Genomic DNA, 16051 nt, shown 5'->3' with positions numbered 1-16051 from the left:
TAACATTCAATTATTAATGTCGTTTTAGGGGTAGAAAGTCATAAATTTAGTTTATTAAATTCAAGTATGCAGATAAAAATAAAATAATCATGGAATTCCTTATCTTATTCTTTCATCTTTTTTCCTCCTGTTCAATTCCCCAACCCAGTATCATTTCTCCATTTCACAATAAGAAAATCCAAAAATATTAAAAAAATTAAATGAAGAAACCGTAAAATGGATGTAATAACGTTCGGGATCATCGTGGGAATTATAATCCTCTTTTTATGCGCCGTTTGTTTCATCACAATCGAAGGCACCTGCAAGCGAAGAAGCCCTCACTCTTAAACCCTTACTCTCTTTCTCATCTTACTCCAATCCAAACGCGCCTTTATTGGGGAAATGGGGCCCGTTTCAGTTACCCGGCGGCAGATCTACTACTGTATGTTGGGCGTTTTGGCCGTGGCGGCGGCGGCGGCTCACCAGTGCAGCCACCACCATCACCATCATGTACATGATGACGATCATGTGGGGTTGATAGAGAAGAATCAGGGGCGGCAGTCACTTCTTCCCGAGGAAATTGCGGAAGAGGAAGATCTGAAGATGATGTGGGGACATGATGATGATCACCATGATTGTGGGCACGGGCATCATGAGCATGATGGCGATGTGGAGCTTGCTGGGCTTGGTAATTAATTTATTGTTCATTTAATTTCCTTCATTTTTGAATAGCAAAAATCTTTGAATTTTCTGTTGGAATAACTCAAATCAATTAGACATTGCTGCATTGTTAACCTAGTATGCAAACAGTTTCTCTTGCGGATAGATTTACATTTTTACTGTTTTGAACGTAGGATTGTTGATTGAATGATTACTCTTGGTCATAATGTTGTAGAAAGCATTTCAGAAAATTGACACGCAAGAATATTTTAGTGCAGTACTAATTGGGTTATTCGATTTGGCAGGTCTCTGGATCAATGCCATGGGTTGCTCTCTGTTGGTTAGCTTGGCTTCCCTTATTTGCCTCATTTTGTTGCCTTTCATATTTAGTAAGTTCTCTAAAGCCCATTGCATGCTCCTTTTATAGCTTTCTGAAAGATATCAATTTATGCTTATGGCTAGCTAACAAAGGTTGGATTTTATTTCGTGCAGTTCAGGGGAAGCCATCAAAGGCTTTTGTTGATTCTTTAGCATTGTTTGGGGTCAGTTTCTTGTTTCTCTGTCCACTCTTTGTTAACACATTCATGGACAAAAGTTTGTTACTCATTCTCTCTGTATATTATAGTAGATTACATTGTTGTCTGTGGCTTGAAAAGCTACTCCTTTAATTTTAGTAGCTTATCTTACAGTACTAATATATCTTATGTTGAAAGAGAGAATAATTTATTAAAGATAGTCTAAGAGAAGATTAAAAATTTGGCAGACTTCAGCATAATAGAAGTGAACTATTTTTATGGAACGGACCAAAAAGGAAAGAGTCTCTATTTTTAATGGATGGAGGGAGTATATTTTAGTACTATAATTTTTTCATTAGGTTGCTGGGAAATCAGATTAATTATGATTTCTAAAATACTACCGCATAGTGTGTTTACCATTAGGGGAGGGGTTAATATTGATATATTTTCCTGAGAATTGCTAGTTTAAGGTCATATGTTGTCACTTTGAGTGTTCTGCAGATTAACTCTATTCCTAACTCATAAATAAGAATAAGCTCATTTGTTGAGTGCTTTCATGCTATTTGGTTTTGCAGCATACCGATCTATCTAAGAAAAATAGTGGCTTTGTTTGTTTGGCTGCTAGAAGCTAGAATACAAAATTATCAGTAGTTGTCCTATCTTATTTATATGAACATCTCTTATGCAGGCGGGAGCTATGCTAGGTGATGCTTTTCTTCATCAGTTGCCACATGCTTTCGGTATGTATACCTTTTAAAAGGAATGAAAGATAGCTTTTGTGGTTATTTTGGGACTTTGTCTGTTGCTCGTGAATGTGATGCATCTTTCTCTCTCTCCCCCCTATTCCCTTTTGCTTTGTTGTTTCTTTTGTTTTCTTTTTAGCATTTTCAGTTGTCTTTTAGAATAAATTTTTTCCTGGAAATTGAGGCTGGACTAGGTTTTGAAATTGTAAGTTAAAGTATACTCCCTCCGTCCCAGAATAAGAATCCTATTTAGTTATGGCACGGATTTTAAGAAGTGTGAAGAAAAGTGAATTGAATAAGTTTAGTGGAATATGAGTCCCACTTATATATATTAATCTTATAACAAAATGTGAGTGGGATAAGTTGGTGAAATGTGAGACCTATTTACCATTTATGGAAAAAGTGAAATAGGACTCTTATTGTGGGACGGACCGAAATGGCAAAATAAGACTCTTATTGTGGGATGGAGAGAGTATTTTTTTTTATGATGATCATATTTCTTTGGCTGGCAAGACCTTTGCATAGATCAGTTATCTAGAAGAGAAATTGCTTGGAAGATTTCCTTTGTCTATTTGTACCGAATGGACATTATGTTTTGGGGCATTGCCAACATGTGTTCGTTCCTTCACCAAAATTTGTGCATCTGTCAGCTTCAGTTGCCATATTTCCATTAATCTTAGCTCTTGGAAACACTGGTCAAAGATTCTTGTCAATGCCTTAGTAAGAAACCAAACTTGTTCTTCCATGTAGGCATTACAAGAGAGATGTAACCTTTGGAGAAAAGTTGGTATCCTCACATTCATTCAGAACACCCAAAGTGAGATAATGATCTGCAGAAAGTGACACCATTTTTGCAAATAAACTTGTCTGGGTCCATTTGTGATGTTATGATTGGATTTTGTTTTCATGTTTTTATTATCTAGTGCAAAGTTTTAAATGTACTAGGTAAAGTAGCAAACTACTTCCTCCGTCCACAAAAAAATTGTCATATTGTAGATGGCACTAATTTTAATCAAATAGTTGCTGGTGTGTGACTGGAGTGAAGGTCCCACTGTAAATGTGCGGTGGGTGTTGTGAGTTGTGTGGAGCCTGCCACTATAGATGGAAAGAGTCAATTTTTTTTTAACTGACCAACAGGAAATTGTGACCATTTTTCGTGGATGGAGGGGGTATTAGTTATGTGAATGTCCTTTCTTTTTCCTTTTTTTGCTGCCGTTACTTGTTTAACAATTAACCTTAGCCAACTTGAGACCAGTACTTGTTATTTGTGATGCTGTTGTTGAGTACTACCTTTTGTTCTCACTTTTGTGCATTTAATTTTATGTTTTCAGGAGGCGAGCAGGCCCATTCACATGATCACCACGATGACCATCATCATGAGCATTCTGGACAGTCACATTCACATTCTCATTCATTGAAGGATCTTTCTATTGGTTTGTCAATTTTGGGTGGGTAACATGCTTTTACATTTACTGCAAGTATTTTGCTTTGCTGCGCAAGCATGCTTAAATTTTGAAATTCTGATAAACATAGGGTTGTTTAGTTTTTCTCTTCATTTCTTTTTTTAATATTTTATAGCGTAGTTGTAATATAATCTTGCATTGATTTCCTTGTGAAAGTGAACTCATTTACATCCAACATAGTAATGTTAAATACTTAAATTTAGGGAGGGCTAATATTTTTTCAATAAATATGTATGTCATGATGACTTTTGACAATTCAATTATTTTTCTTAGTTTTCGTCAATCAATTATGTTGGTTTTAGAAATTCTTATTTGACTAAATTGTGGTTTCTGTTAAATCAGTCATTGTCAGATGAATCATCAAATTCGCATTGCTATTAATAAATTGTCCCAGTTTGTCTAATTATATGTGGATTTAACTTGATGGTTATAAATGTGAAACTACGTACTAATCTGATACTTCTGTTGCAATGATGAACTAACATGTTCCTCGGTCTTTAATCTAATTATTACTCCTAATAGTATAAAATGCAAGTTTCTTTAAAGAGAATAGACAGACTAACATGTTCCTCGGTCTTTAATCTAATTATTACTCCTAATAGTATAAAATGCAAGTTTCTTTAAAGAGAATAGACAGACTATTGCATAGATGGTTCTATTAGGTGATTTTATGTATCCATTTACTGAAGATAGTTTTGTCACTTAACAGCCTTGCTCTCTTGAGAACTGTTTTTTTCTCAATGCTTGTTATGTGTGTCAAGAAGTTAAATAGAATTTCATAACTGCGAGTACATAGGATGCTCATCTTGATATTTGAATTCCCTCATGCATCTTATTTCCCTCAACTACTTCAGTGGAGTACATTTTAATCATACTCTTTTGGTACAGCTGGAATTGTGGTGTTTCTTATTGTTGAGAAAGTTGTGAGGTACGTTGAAGAATATTCTGGCGGAGAAAATGATTGGAATACTGGTCATCACCACCACCACCACCACAAACACTCTAACAAATTGAAAGATGATGATCATGTAGATGAAAATCATCAGGCACAGTCACATGATGAGAAATCATCTGAAGGAAAAGAATTGGATAAGCCTGCTAAAAAAGCTCGCAGTGGTAAAACTAGTGAAAAAGATTCTCTGCGAAAGGTAGGGTAAGAAGTTTATCCATGATAATTAACACGTATAATCAGTTAGGGTCCTCCTTAATGCCACCTTGAGATAATGATCTGCAGAAAGTATATTTGCCCATTTCCTTATATATTGGAAAAAAAAAATACAACTTGCTGGTTCCCTTTTTACTTGATGCAATATGCTCATTTCCTTATCGCAACTTGAAGCAATACATTAAATCTCAATATCTCCAATAAAATAGATTAGTGAATAGAGATGGGCTTTTCAGAGAATTGTGGATAGTCTGTCAAGTATGTGAAGTAAAGAATAACTGAGAGATGCTTCTTCGTGCTGAAATTTTCTCCATTATTCTGTCCCTTCTAGAGAACTACTGGTACTAATGCTACCGAAGACACACTTGCTGAAAAAGTCCCCAACGGTAATCTTGACTCCGTTGAGAAAAAAGCACCCATCAAGTCACAATCAAGTTTGGTGTTTGGCTACCTGAACCTCTTTTCAGATGGAGTGGTAAGTCATTTCAAAACTAGGTCTTCTTGGTTGCCTGTTACTCTGCAGCAACTGAATTTATGGCAGTTTATTTCTAGACGTATCTGACTAGGACAAAAATGTGTATGTATTTTCGCATGAGTCATGACACTTTACCTTTCTCAGCATAATTTTACCGATGGGATGGCTTTGGGAAGTGCTTTCCTCCTCTATGGATCAGTTGGTGGCTGGTCAAGAACTCTGTTTCTGCTTGCCCATGAGCTTCCTCAAGAGGTTTGATTTTCTGAATTGATGTGCTACAGTGCCATTCTTCATTTAAGTTCAGTAAAAAAAGCACCATTATATATGTGACATGTCTTGTATTTGGGTTTTGGTACAATATGCTGTGGTGATCTCATATATATGTATACTTAGCATTTCTGGGTTTCGCAGATAGGTGATTTTGGAATTTTGGTGAGATCTGGTTTTACCGTCTCCAAAGCCCTCTTCTTTAACTTTCTGTCTGCACTGGTGGCACTGGCAGGAACTGCTCTGGTTTGTAGTCTCGTATACCTCTCTTTATAACAAAACCTAAGATGGTATTTTACTAATTCGAGGGTGGCTGTTTTACAGGCTTTGATGTGGGGAAAAGATCCTGGGCAGTCATCGTTGATTGAGGTAATAGTTTCTCGGCCAACAACTACACACTGCATATTCGATTCTCTAATCTCGTGTGATTGTGAATGTTGTGCTGTGAAATTTTCAGGGTTTTACTGCTGGTGGTTTTATATATATTGCCCTCGCTGGTGTTTTGGCTGAAATGAACAACGGCACAACAGCTTTGAGGAACACAGCGATACAATTAGTGTCGTTGCTAATGGGAATGGCTGTAGCCCTTTGTATATCACTTGTAGAATGATAGAGATTATAGTTTTTTCTTCTTGAGGAATGTACAATGTCAAAAAATATGAATTATTCCTTCTATTATCACAACTTGTATACAAGAATACACATCTGGACAAAATGTTGCGCTCGATTTATGTTGTTCACCTTAATCGAAATGATATTGATTTGAGTCCTATTTATTGTGGACTCAAAATGTGATGGGACAAAGGAAAGCATGCAACGAGGTATACTATATTAGAGCACTCCCAATGCACTCGGCGATAAAAACCGGCGTTTTAACGCCGGGTATCCCCGAGTATTCGCCGGCAATGGGGAGAAGTCGGCGTTTTTCCGGCGTTAATTCTACCGAATTAACGCCGGTTCCCGTTTTAACGCCGATTTATCGCCGAGTGAACGCCGGCCACTGTAGGGCGCGTTCGGCGTTTTTTCGGCGTTTTTTTTTTTTTTAATATCCAACGGCTATTTTTACTCCCCTATAAATACACACCTTCTCTTCATTCTCTCTCCATCCTCATCCCTTTTCTCTCTTCATTCTCTCCTCATCCTCATCCATTTTCTCTCTTCATTTATTTTCTCTCTCTCCATCTATATTTAATGAATTCTGAATCATCTTCTCATTCTCGGTCCGACGAGGAGATATCTCGTTCTTCTTCCGAAGAGGAGGTACCTCCCGCTCCCACCGGATGGGATGTCGCGGGTTTCGCCAACAACCCAGTCAACAACTATATCTCCCGTTTCATACAAAGCGAGCTTGCTCGAATGCAGCAGCCACCCAAACGGCCAATCCGCAGGCGGCGCCGATACATCCCCCGCGACCACGGTGTCTCAACCGAGTCCGAGTCCGCCCGCCGGGGTGTACCGTACAACGAACATGAACGGTTCAAGGCGTTCATGGACATACACCAAAAGGAGGCCCATCGAGCACTACAGCACGATATGATCGAAGAATTGTGGGCAAATAGAAACCGCGCCCACCGCACTTGAATTTTTTTACTTTGAATTTTTTTTTCCATTCCTGTACTATATTTTTTTTATTAATTTTCGTCGTTGTAATGTTTACTCGTGTTTAATACAACGAACTTTATTACTATTATTTGTTTTGTCTTATAAATTAAATTAGCTGCTTTATTATATACAAAAATAAAACAATTAAATTAGTAATGATGTAAAAATGAAATGTTGAGTTAGGGAGAAATAAGGAAGAAATAAGGGAGAAACCATTGGAGCAGTTGGCTAAAAGTTGGCTAAAAACTGGGGATAAATTTTGTGCTGATGTGGCGCTGATGTGGCAGGAGTTAGGGAGAAATAAGGGAGTTTTTAGGGAGAGCATTGGGAGTGCTCTTAGTCTCTTAGTCTCTATATTTATGTGTCTTTTCAGCCCATGTAGACTTGCCAATTGATGTAATTGTGTCGATAGTTTTTTCAACAAACATGGCATGCACCTCGTGTACATGATAATGTTTCAAATACCATTAAAAAGTCTCAGCTTCTTTCAAACAAGTAACATCATCACCTCACGAAAAGTCTTGTCCATTATGTTTTTTTTCAAATGTGTGGACTTTGGGGGTATATATTTTTGTTACGTATAAATAATTTAAAAGCGGATCAAACTTTAAGAGCATTCACAACGGGGCGCCCTATAGCCCACTTTATAGTTTTAACGACTATTTTGTACCATTTACATTTTATTTTTTTATGTTTACAAATATGTCAATTATCAGCAAAATAAATATAAATATACCACAAATTAAAGACAAACCTTACATTTAATTAAAAAAAAGTTACAACGATAGGAAGATAGGAGGTAGGAAGAGTGGAAATTGAGATGAGGAAGACTAGAGTGAAATGTGTGAAATGAAATAAAAATATGGCAATATATATAGAAGAAATTAAAAAAAAATGAAAATGTGTTGCATCGTCCGGACCCCTGCAATGGGGCGGAGGATAGGCCGGAAGATGCAAAAAATTGTTCATCGTCCGCGGAGGATGCGGGGAGCATCCTCCGCCCTGCTGCAGTGGCGGAGGATGCATCGGGTGGGCTATCCTCCGCCCTATGGTGGATTCTCTAAGGACTTATGACCAAATAAATACTTGGGCCTTACCGCTTAATTGCTTTGAAATTGAATGGTAATTTTCTCCCATAATTTTTGAATTGTATAAAAAATTACTACTATAAAAAATAATCTTGCCAGTGAATGATAAAAATTTTAGTGCAGAATTGATAAAGTAGCATAGATAAAGAAAAAATAGTTTAAGTATATTTAATGAAAAATTACTCTCACCTCGTTAAAAGAAGTAACTTTAAAAGTACTTAGAAACTAATTTTAATGCACTGATCAAAATAGAAAAATAAAAAATTTTGATGGACGTGCCAGATTATATGGTACAATTGGTTGAGCATATGTGCATGCTCCCCAACTGCAGAAGTCGTCCACCTCTCCATCTTCGTTTACAACTACAAAATAAGTATAATAAAAAAAGCAAATTAACCAAACACAAACAATCAAAGATGCAAAATAACACTAACTCCCGGTTTGGAGATAAGATTAAAATAGAAAATCAGGCAAGCCGCACCATCGTCATTGCAGTGGAAAATGAGGTTATGGAAGCGAACCTCAGATGCCCTTATGGGACCGAGTGTGATTTCGAAGGTCTGGTTCGGCTACGCCTGTTACCGTAAAGGGAGAGGAGGTGCATAATGTTAGAATGGACCACTCCCCACCTTAAAAGGTCTTGTAAGGGGGAAGATTATCCAATCATTTATAAAGGAGTCAAGACCACCAATTTGTCGATGTGGGGTAGGAAATGAGTTCAATGCGCCCCCACAATATATAGGCTAGGATCATCATTAAACTTTTACCCTTGCAACAACGAAACTCATAACTGACTTGGGTCCAATCTATACCATGTTATAAATGAGTCACTCACTCTTTTAAAAACCTTTGTTGTGGGATAGGGAGGGGACTATCCACTCATTTATAGAGGAATGAAGATCACGATATTGGAAATAAAAGGGTTCAATACATCTATCCATATCCTTACCACGAACTTTGAATGTGGTAAAATATATTTCTTCCGTCCACGAATAATAGGACACTTTGTGAATGATACATGTTTTAATATGGAATTAGTAAAGTAAGAAAAAAGTAGTTGAAAATTTTCCTTTAAATGTGTCCTATTCTCCGTGGACAATTAAAAATGGTAAATGTACTCTATTTTTCGTGGATCGAAGGAGTATCGTACTAATACTACTATTAATTTTTAGTGTGCAGTCAATTCACACAATCAAGTATGCTAACAAAATTAACAACAAATCTATGTGACCAAATTTTGTACAACCAAAAACTAGTTTATTTGTATAAAAATAGGTTTATTTATGCATTTTATTAAAATATATGGATGCATATATAGTACATGGAAAGTGTATAATATTATGGTCATATATTTATGATTTATGTATATATTTTTTAATTTTTTGGAATCATTAATTTTATTTAGTGCATACTTTAATTCAAAATTTAAAAATAATAGAAAGAAAATTCAAATATAAAAATATAAATGAGGTTAAATGCTAATAAGTCTTTTTAACTTATCCACTTACTATATTTATGGTTTTAATATATAATTAATACATTAAATATTAATATTACCTTATTTTGGTTGTACAAAATTTGGTTGTTTATCATTACTCCAAAATTAAATCCTAGTACTATATGGCATGTCCCGTGTCTATTATGTGGAGTTGACATGAACAAAATTAGGGTTGGGTCGATACGATATACCGTATCAAAAATTTTGTTTCGTTATCATACCGAAAATATCGATATGAAAGAATTTCATATCGTTATTGTTTCGAAAGTTTCGGTATACCGAAATTTCGGTATGGAAAAAAACTATACCGTTACCGTTTCAAAATTTCGGTATATCGTACCGAACTTCGGTATACCGTTCTGAACGGTATATCGATATTTCGTATGATATACCGAAATTTTATACAATTTTGAATACCCGTATACCAAAAAATATAATTCAAAACCGAAAAATAAAACCAAAATTAATGTATAATTTTAACATAATAAAATAATCATTGTCCACATCTTCATAATCAAAAAATATATGATTAAGTTATATGGATACATTTATGATTTAAACTTTTAATCTTAAAAAAATAAATTATATTCTTGATTTAATCATCGGTATAAACGATATGTATCGATAATTCGATACATATTGATTTTCGATATATTTCGGTATACCGATAATATCGATATATATCGTATATTCGATATAAAACGGTATACCGCGGTATAAGAAAATTCATATCGTTATCATACCGAAAACTTTCGATACGGTATTGTATCGTACCAAAAGTTTCGATATACCGAAAATTCGATATTTTTCAATACGATACGATCGATATACCGTTTTTTCGGTATATTTACCCAGCCCTAAACAAAATAGTGTGAAATGAGAAGTTAACACATCAAATTGGTGTCGTTATGATGACTAATTAGGTGTATTATTATATGTAATTACGATGCATTTTGATCTAGTTAGATATTCAGACATGCTACTTCAGACTACGACAACATCGGATATGCACCTTGGATTCAATTTGGGCAAATTTTGATTTTGTGGAAAATTGGTCACACCTTTGGTTTCAGAAGTTTAAACACACCAATAAATTTTAATATTGAAATTTATAAATTACGTACTCTTCCATAATAATAATAAAAAAAGATATTGACACCTAATATCATTAAACTTTAAAAAAGTCGGGTTTTTCCCACAAACTTTGAAATTGACAAATAATATCACGAATTTTGTCCAGAGTTTGTTACTCCTATTTCCCACTAAAGAAAAAATTCCGGCTATATTAATAGATCAAAGAACAACTTTGGAGGGTGTGCTTCAAGATAAATTATCCTCAAAGATTAAAAAACTTGAAGCTCTTTAAGTTGTTGTCGAAAAATTACGAAAAAAAAATATGTATCATGATATAATTTGCTGGAAATTTTTCTTTAGTGGGAAATAATAAACTCAGGGTAAAGGTTCATGATATTATTTGCCAATTTTAAAGTTCGTGGAAAAAATCCAACTTTCTAAAAATTTAATAATGTTAGGTGCCAATATTCCATTAAAAAAAGATGAAAAATTTTCTAATTGAAATGTACTCCTTATTTGTAGTTTGAATAAAAAAGAAAAATAAAACGTACTAGTCGGCTTTAAATGGATTGAGAACAATTTCCGAAAATAATTTTTCCTACTTATCTCGAACCATTTATATATTTCTTACAAAAAGAGACTATTGATATTGAAAGCGACATCTAACTTATTGGAATGAAATTCAGGTCAGTCACACTTTATCATAAACCCAGGAAATAATAATGGTGGGCTCCTCTTATTCTAGGCCACAGCGATAAGTCATAATCGTACATCAGACATGAAACCTCACTACTAGACTAATAGGCATAGGAGAGAGAATGCATCTCTCAACAGTTTCTCTTATTTCACTTTCAATTTTCGAAAATCTACAAAATCCATTATCAATAAGTTTCAATACATATTTTTGACTTATATAGGAGTATCACTTTTTCTATGGAAATGGAAAAGCCATCATTTTGAGAAAGAGAGAAGGCCAAGTTTCACTGTCAAAAATCATAAAGAATCAAACAGACATTCTATAAGAATGTTTGATGGTCTATAATGTAAAAATGAGTAAACATAGTAGCAAATAAGACAGATGAGAAAGCCAATAATAGTATAGGGAAAGTAGAGACATTAATCTGAAAATCATTCAGTAGGAACAAAAGAAATAATCCATTATCCTATCCAGGGAAGGCCAGAAAAATGTTGCTAGCCTTTCAAGTAAACAAAGGAGGAATTAATTAACTTGTTTGTGAGGAAACATGTTGCATAGTCAAGGATTTCAAACATGTATCATGAATATGAAATTTCAAGGCCTACAAAATACCAACGAAATAACAGCAAGAGGCCACAGAATATATACATGAAAAGCGGACCAGATGCGGTTGAGGCCATGCCGATGCTTCGCTCTATCTGATTATCACAAACTTGTTGGTGCCATGTTTTGCCCAGTAAGTCCTCAGGTCAATGGGGTTAGCAAAGTTATATCCATCAGTAGCAAGTTTTTCCAAAACCTTCTTGAACGCGCCCTGACTCATCTTCCGTCCAGCAATCCTGGCTCCGCGCCTTTTCTGGCTCATTGGCAATGGATACATTGATATAGTTGTGGTGCAGCATGCCGACTGCCAGCCCCCACATCCCCATCTATAACACTGCTGTGGACTACCGGTGCAAGAGCAAACAGGAATCGGTATCCCAGTAATATCCATATCCATTCCATTGATAACAACTTCAACGTTCTTCTTAGCTGTTTTGGCACGTTGAGCAGAAGGATTACCATTGCCATTACCATTTTCCTTGGGGGCAGGGTTTTTCCTAGTCTTCTTTGCTTTTGGGGTTTTGGTGGTTGCAGCAGCCGCCCTCTTTTTGGCTGAGCCGCCCTCCTTCGCGACTGGCTCTTCAATGCTTGTCCTCGTCTCTTTGACTGTTTCTGGTTGCTGCTGGGGAGGTGGCTGCTGCACCATCTGCATCTGATGGTGGCCAACAGAAGACTCAGGAAGAACAGAACTGTAAGGGTTCCCCGGGAACATATGCAAGAACTTCTCCCTGTGGTTTATCCAGCTATCCCTAACATAGTCCATGTGTGTGACCGGTGGTTCAGCAACAACACAATCCCGAGGATGAAAGGAGCCATTCGCTGAAACCATTACAGGATTGTCGCGCCCGGTTAGGAAAGGCTTCGTGTCTCGCTCTGTCAGAGACGACATGAGCTGGAGACCGAGCCCTTTAAGGGGCGGTTCATAATAACCCCAATTCCTTAGACTGTCGTCGTCCATATAATCTACAGATCTACGCAAGTAACAATACACATTAATTTAAGTCCCAAATATTCCATTTTATCACCATAGATGCATTTTCTAATATGGCAACAAAAAAGATCAAGAAATCGGCTGAGCAAATGTGATCAATATAAAAGCAGCAAACTTTAAAATGCCTGAACATGTCACACAACAAGAGCAAAACAACATCCAAATGCAAAATTGAACCAATCAAAATCTAATCAATCCACAATTCAAATTGTGAACCTTTCAACTGTTTTCCACCTAAAACTATACCATTATTTTGGGGGCGATCGAACAAGAAAGGCAAAAGCATTTGCACAAACAAGCAAAGGGCAAAACAACCATTCTTCGTCCAATTGAACAACATTAATTTAAAATTCTAAAAATGTGAATTCAAATAGATCCGCCAAATCAACAATTACCCTAAAAGAAACCATAAAGAAAACACAACCCGTGAAAAATCGGGAACCCTAATAGAAAAGATTCAATCTTTGACATTTCGCACAGATCTGAACACAAAGTCGCACAATAACAGATCTACAATAACAATTAATGCATCAAGGCAGATCAGAACAAGAATCGCATATAGATTTTCCAAATTAAAAGTTTAAAAGCACATTAAATATTCCAATAGATATAGAGGAAGGCGGAGAGAGAAAAGGCCCAGATAATATATTTTGAAAGATATAGAGAGAGGGAGGGAGAGAGACGGGGGGAGAGAGAGAGAGAGAACTTACTTGTGGGTAAACAGCTCTTTTAGGTTTTTTCCCTTCTGGAGAGAGGAGAGAGAATTCGGTGAGATGAGAGAGAAGATAGAAACCAGAGAGAGACAGAGAGAGGCCCTCCAAATTGAGTTTTCATCAAATAGGTTTCGGGCATTTAATATTAAAAAAACATTACTATGAATTAAAAATATGCTAATTAATCTCGATTAGTACAGCTGTGCTATAAATAATGTTATTTCCGTTTTCAAAATTCAATATTCCACGTAAGCCTATTATAATGTTCTATAATCTTATATAGAGACTAGAGATATGGGAGAATAATTTTGTCACATTTAATGAAAACCCGTTATTCTTCAGTCTACATATTATTGTATGAGAAAGAAGTAATTATATCCAATATACAGAAATAATAGATAGACCATTGCATTAACCTAGACTTAGAATTTTTTATAGTATGTCTGAAGTCCGTATTTGACTATTAGTAGACTAAGGTTTTAAATGCTTTTATGATGAAATGCTAAATTACCAAGTTTATCGACCAACCATATCTAGTCCATCCGTAGTAGTGGGTATTCGATCATGTCGAATTGAACCACTCCCCAACAAGTTGTCTGGCTAGTTATTTTAATTTTTTGCCAATAATAGTTTATATTAGAATATGCAATAAATAAATTGATTAAGAAATTAATCAAAAATATAAATATGAGATCCATGAATATTTGAGGAAATTAATGACGAATTGGATGTGTTTGTTTCTTAAATAAAAATTATTATATGAGAAAGACTTAATGAAATGCATGTTCGAACGATTACAAGAGATGAAGTATAACATCATTTGTTCACGATGTTGGGCTCAAAAATTACTTAAGGGGGTCATTGGATATGATTATTTGAGTAGCCCAAAGTTGTAATAATTTAATTATATGCAAGTGGATCGCAATTTAAAAAAGATATATGATAGTTTGATGAAAATCAAAACCCAAAAAAATCAGGGCATAAAAAAAATTGATTATTGGAAGCTTTCAAGTTGTGTTGGTAATATATTGTTTTCCTAATTGGAAGAATAAATAGATAAAAATGTATAGTTGTTATGATATTCTTTCCTCTTAGCAATTAAGATTTCCTTTAAATTCAAATTTTCTTATATTTTAATAATTGTTTTTTGTTATATAAATACCTCATTTAGATGAAAGAAGATAAATATTTCTCAATAATATTTTTTTGTGTTATCACTAACTTTGATCCATGGTTATTATTTAGTTTGAATGTTTACTTATAATTAAAACATACGATCTATATTTATCTTGAATGTATACTTAAATTACAAATACAATCTATATTTATCTATGTTATCTATGTTTTTCGTTTTATAGCTTTAACTAAAATGCGATCAACAGACACTACTTTATTCCCATAGAAAAGCTGAGTTCACATGCAGTAAGTTAAAATAATGATAGTACATCACAAATCGATATAATTATTAATTAAAAATTATAAAAGCAAAAGTATTTTGTGTGAGTGGGACGGAATTTTAACTCGAGCTATAAAATGAATAATGAAGATAAGTACTCCAATTTATTTTTGTCATTATTATAAATCCAGACAAAATTTTTTACCAATGGGTATAGTTAAGTCAAGGTTGTTCTAATGAATATTCCTATTATATATATAACTTCTACTTATATTCAATGTTCACTTTATAATTTGATTTGAAATTTTCAGCTAACTAAAGCCGATGAATGACGCCGAATACTACTAATTTATTGAATGTGAATGCAGTGCTGTTGTAGAAAAAGACAATGTTAACAAATGAACTTTCAATAAAACATGTCAACTTTTGTTGGCCATAAATTTTAACTTGAACCCTTATGTAAAACATATATAAATATAGGTATGTTATATCTGTAATAATTGTAAATTCGGATTTAAAATTCACCACACAAATAAAATAAAATAATTTGAAATTTTTGAACTATTTCTATTTCATGCGTTTTCAGCTAGTGGGTTGGTCAATAAAGAGGGAATTCCTTATTCCGTTGTAGTCGATCAATGTTTTTAAATGGGCTCTCTGCACAGAGTTTATGGGGCCTTTGGGCTGGTACAAGTTAAGAGAAGGGACCCTATTCAGAATACATACATCTGTTACATATAGACACAAAAAGATATATACTACTAATAGACCCTATACTAATAAATTTATAGTAATTATGTCGAACGTATGCATATGATCTTGTTGTTACTGACAAGATAATCTCAAAATGAGAAATCGAAAAAAGAAAAAGGAGATGAAGATGACAATTGATATACTAATTAATTTCACTTATATTCAAATGACCAAATCTTGAATGATTTGGCCACGTACTACAACAATCAATTTCTAGATTTTTTTTTTATAATTTATAAATTATTACTAATAGTTTATTTTATGGAAGAAAATTATATATATGTCTAATTTACTCTGTAATGACTTGAATACATGTAAATTGACAGAAAATGGTCGTTAATAATTAGGAAGTAAGTACATTGTTAAAAG

At 34.6% G+C, this 16051-nt stretch overlaps 2 protein-coding genes across 2 annotated transcripts; one reads left to right on the top strand and one right to left on the bottom strand.

Annotated features, from left to right (window-relative positions):
• Positions 1 to 120: 120 nt before the first annotated feature.
• On the top strand, positions 121 to 6039 carry LOC125210820 (IAA-alanine resistance protein 1-like). Its single transcript, XM_048110417.1, has 11 exons — positions 121 to 667; positions 945 to 1028; positions 1132 to 1181; positions 1843 to 1894; positions 3229 to 3345; positions 4249 to 4508; positions 4857 to 5000; positions 5145 to 5252; positions 5412 to 5513; positions 5592 to 5636; positions 5725 to 6039. The coding sequence occupies exons 1-11, from the start codon at positions 382 to 384 to the stop codon at positions 5875 to 5877; spliced, it is 1401 nt and encodes a 466-aa protein (XP_047966374.1). The 5' UTR covers positions 121 to 381; the 3' UTR covers positions 5878 to 6039.
• A 5606-nt stretch (positions 6040 to 11645) lies between these two features.
• Positions 11646 to 13630, bottom strand: LOC125215062 (protein BASIC PENTACYSTEINE2-like). The gene is made up of 2 exons (XM_048116370.1): positions 13531 to 13630; positions 11646 to 12800 (listed from the first exon to the last, which is right to left on the bottom strand). Exon 2 carries the CDS (start codon positions 12785 to 12787, stop codon positions 11921 to 11923), a length of 867 nt encoding a protein of 288 aa, XP_047972327.1. The 5' UTR covers positions 12788 to 12800; positions 13531 to 13630; the 3' UTR covers positions 11646 to 11920.
• Between the last annotated feature and the right edge of the window lie 2421 nt (positions 13631 to 16051).

Source organism: Salvia hispanica, chromosome 3 (genome assembly GCF_023119035.1).
Source record: "Salvia hispanica cultivar TCC Black 2014 chromosome 3, UniMelb_Shisp_WGS_1.0, whole genome shotgun sequence".
In the NCBI taxonomy this organism is placed as follows: domain Eukaryota; kingdom Viridiplantae; phylum Streptophyta; class Magnoliopsida; order Lamiales; family Lamiaceae; genus Salvia; species Salvia hispanica.
This window is presented reverse-complemented; position numbering and strand designations above follow the sequence as displayed.

Excerpts from the sequence above, each read along its gene's own strand:
- LOC125210820 (XM_048110417.1), top strand. The coding sequence starts at position 382 with ATGGGGCCCGTTTCAGTTACCCGGCGGCAGATCTACTACTGTATGTTG. Across the intron at positions 1,029-1,131 it reads TTTGTTGCCTTTCATATTTA|TTCAGGGGAAGCCATCAAAG; the intron begins GTAAGTTCTCTA and ends TATTTCGTGCAG. Across the intron at positions 5,001-5,144 it reads ACCTCTTTTCAGATGGAGTG|CATAATTTTACCGATGGGAT; the intron begins GTAAGTCATTTC and ends TACCTTTCTCAG.
- LOC125215062 (XM_048116370.1), bottom strand. The coding sequence starts at position 12,787 with ATGGACGACGACAGTCTAAGGAATTGGGGTTATTATGAACCGCCCCTT.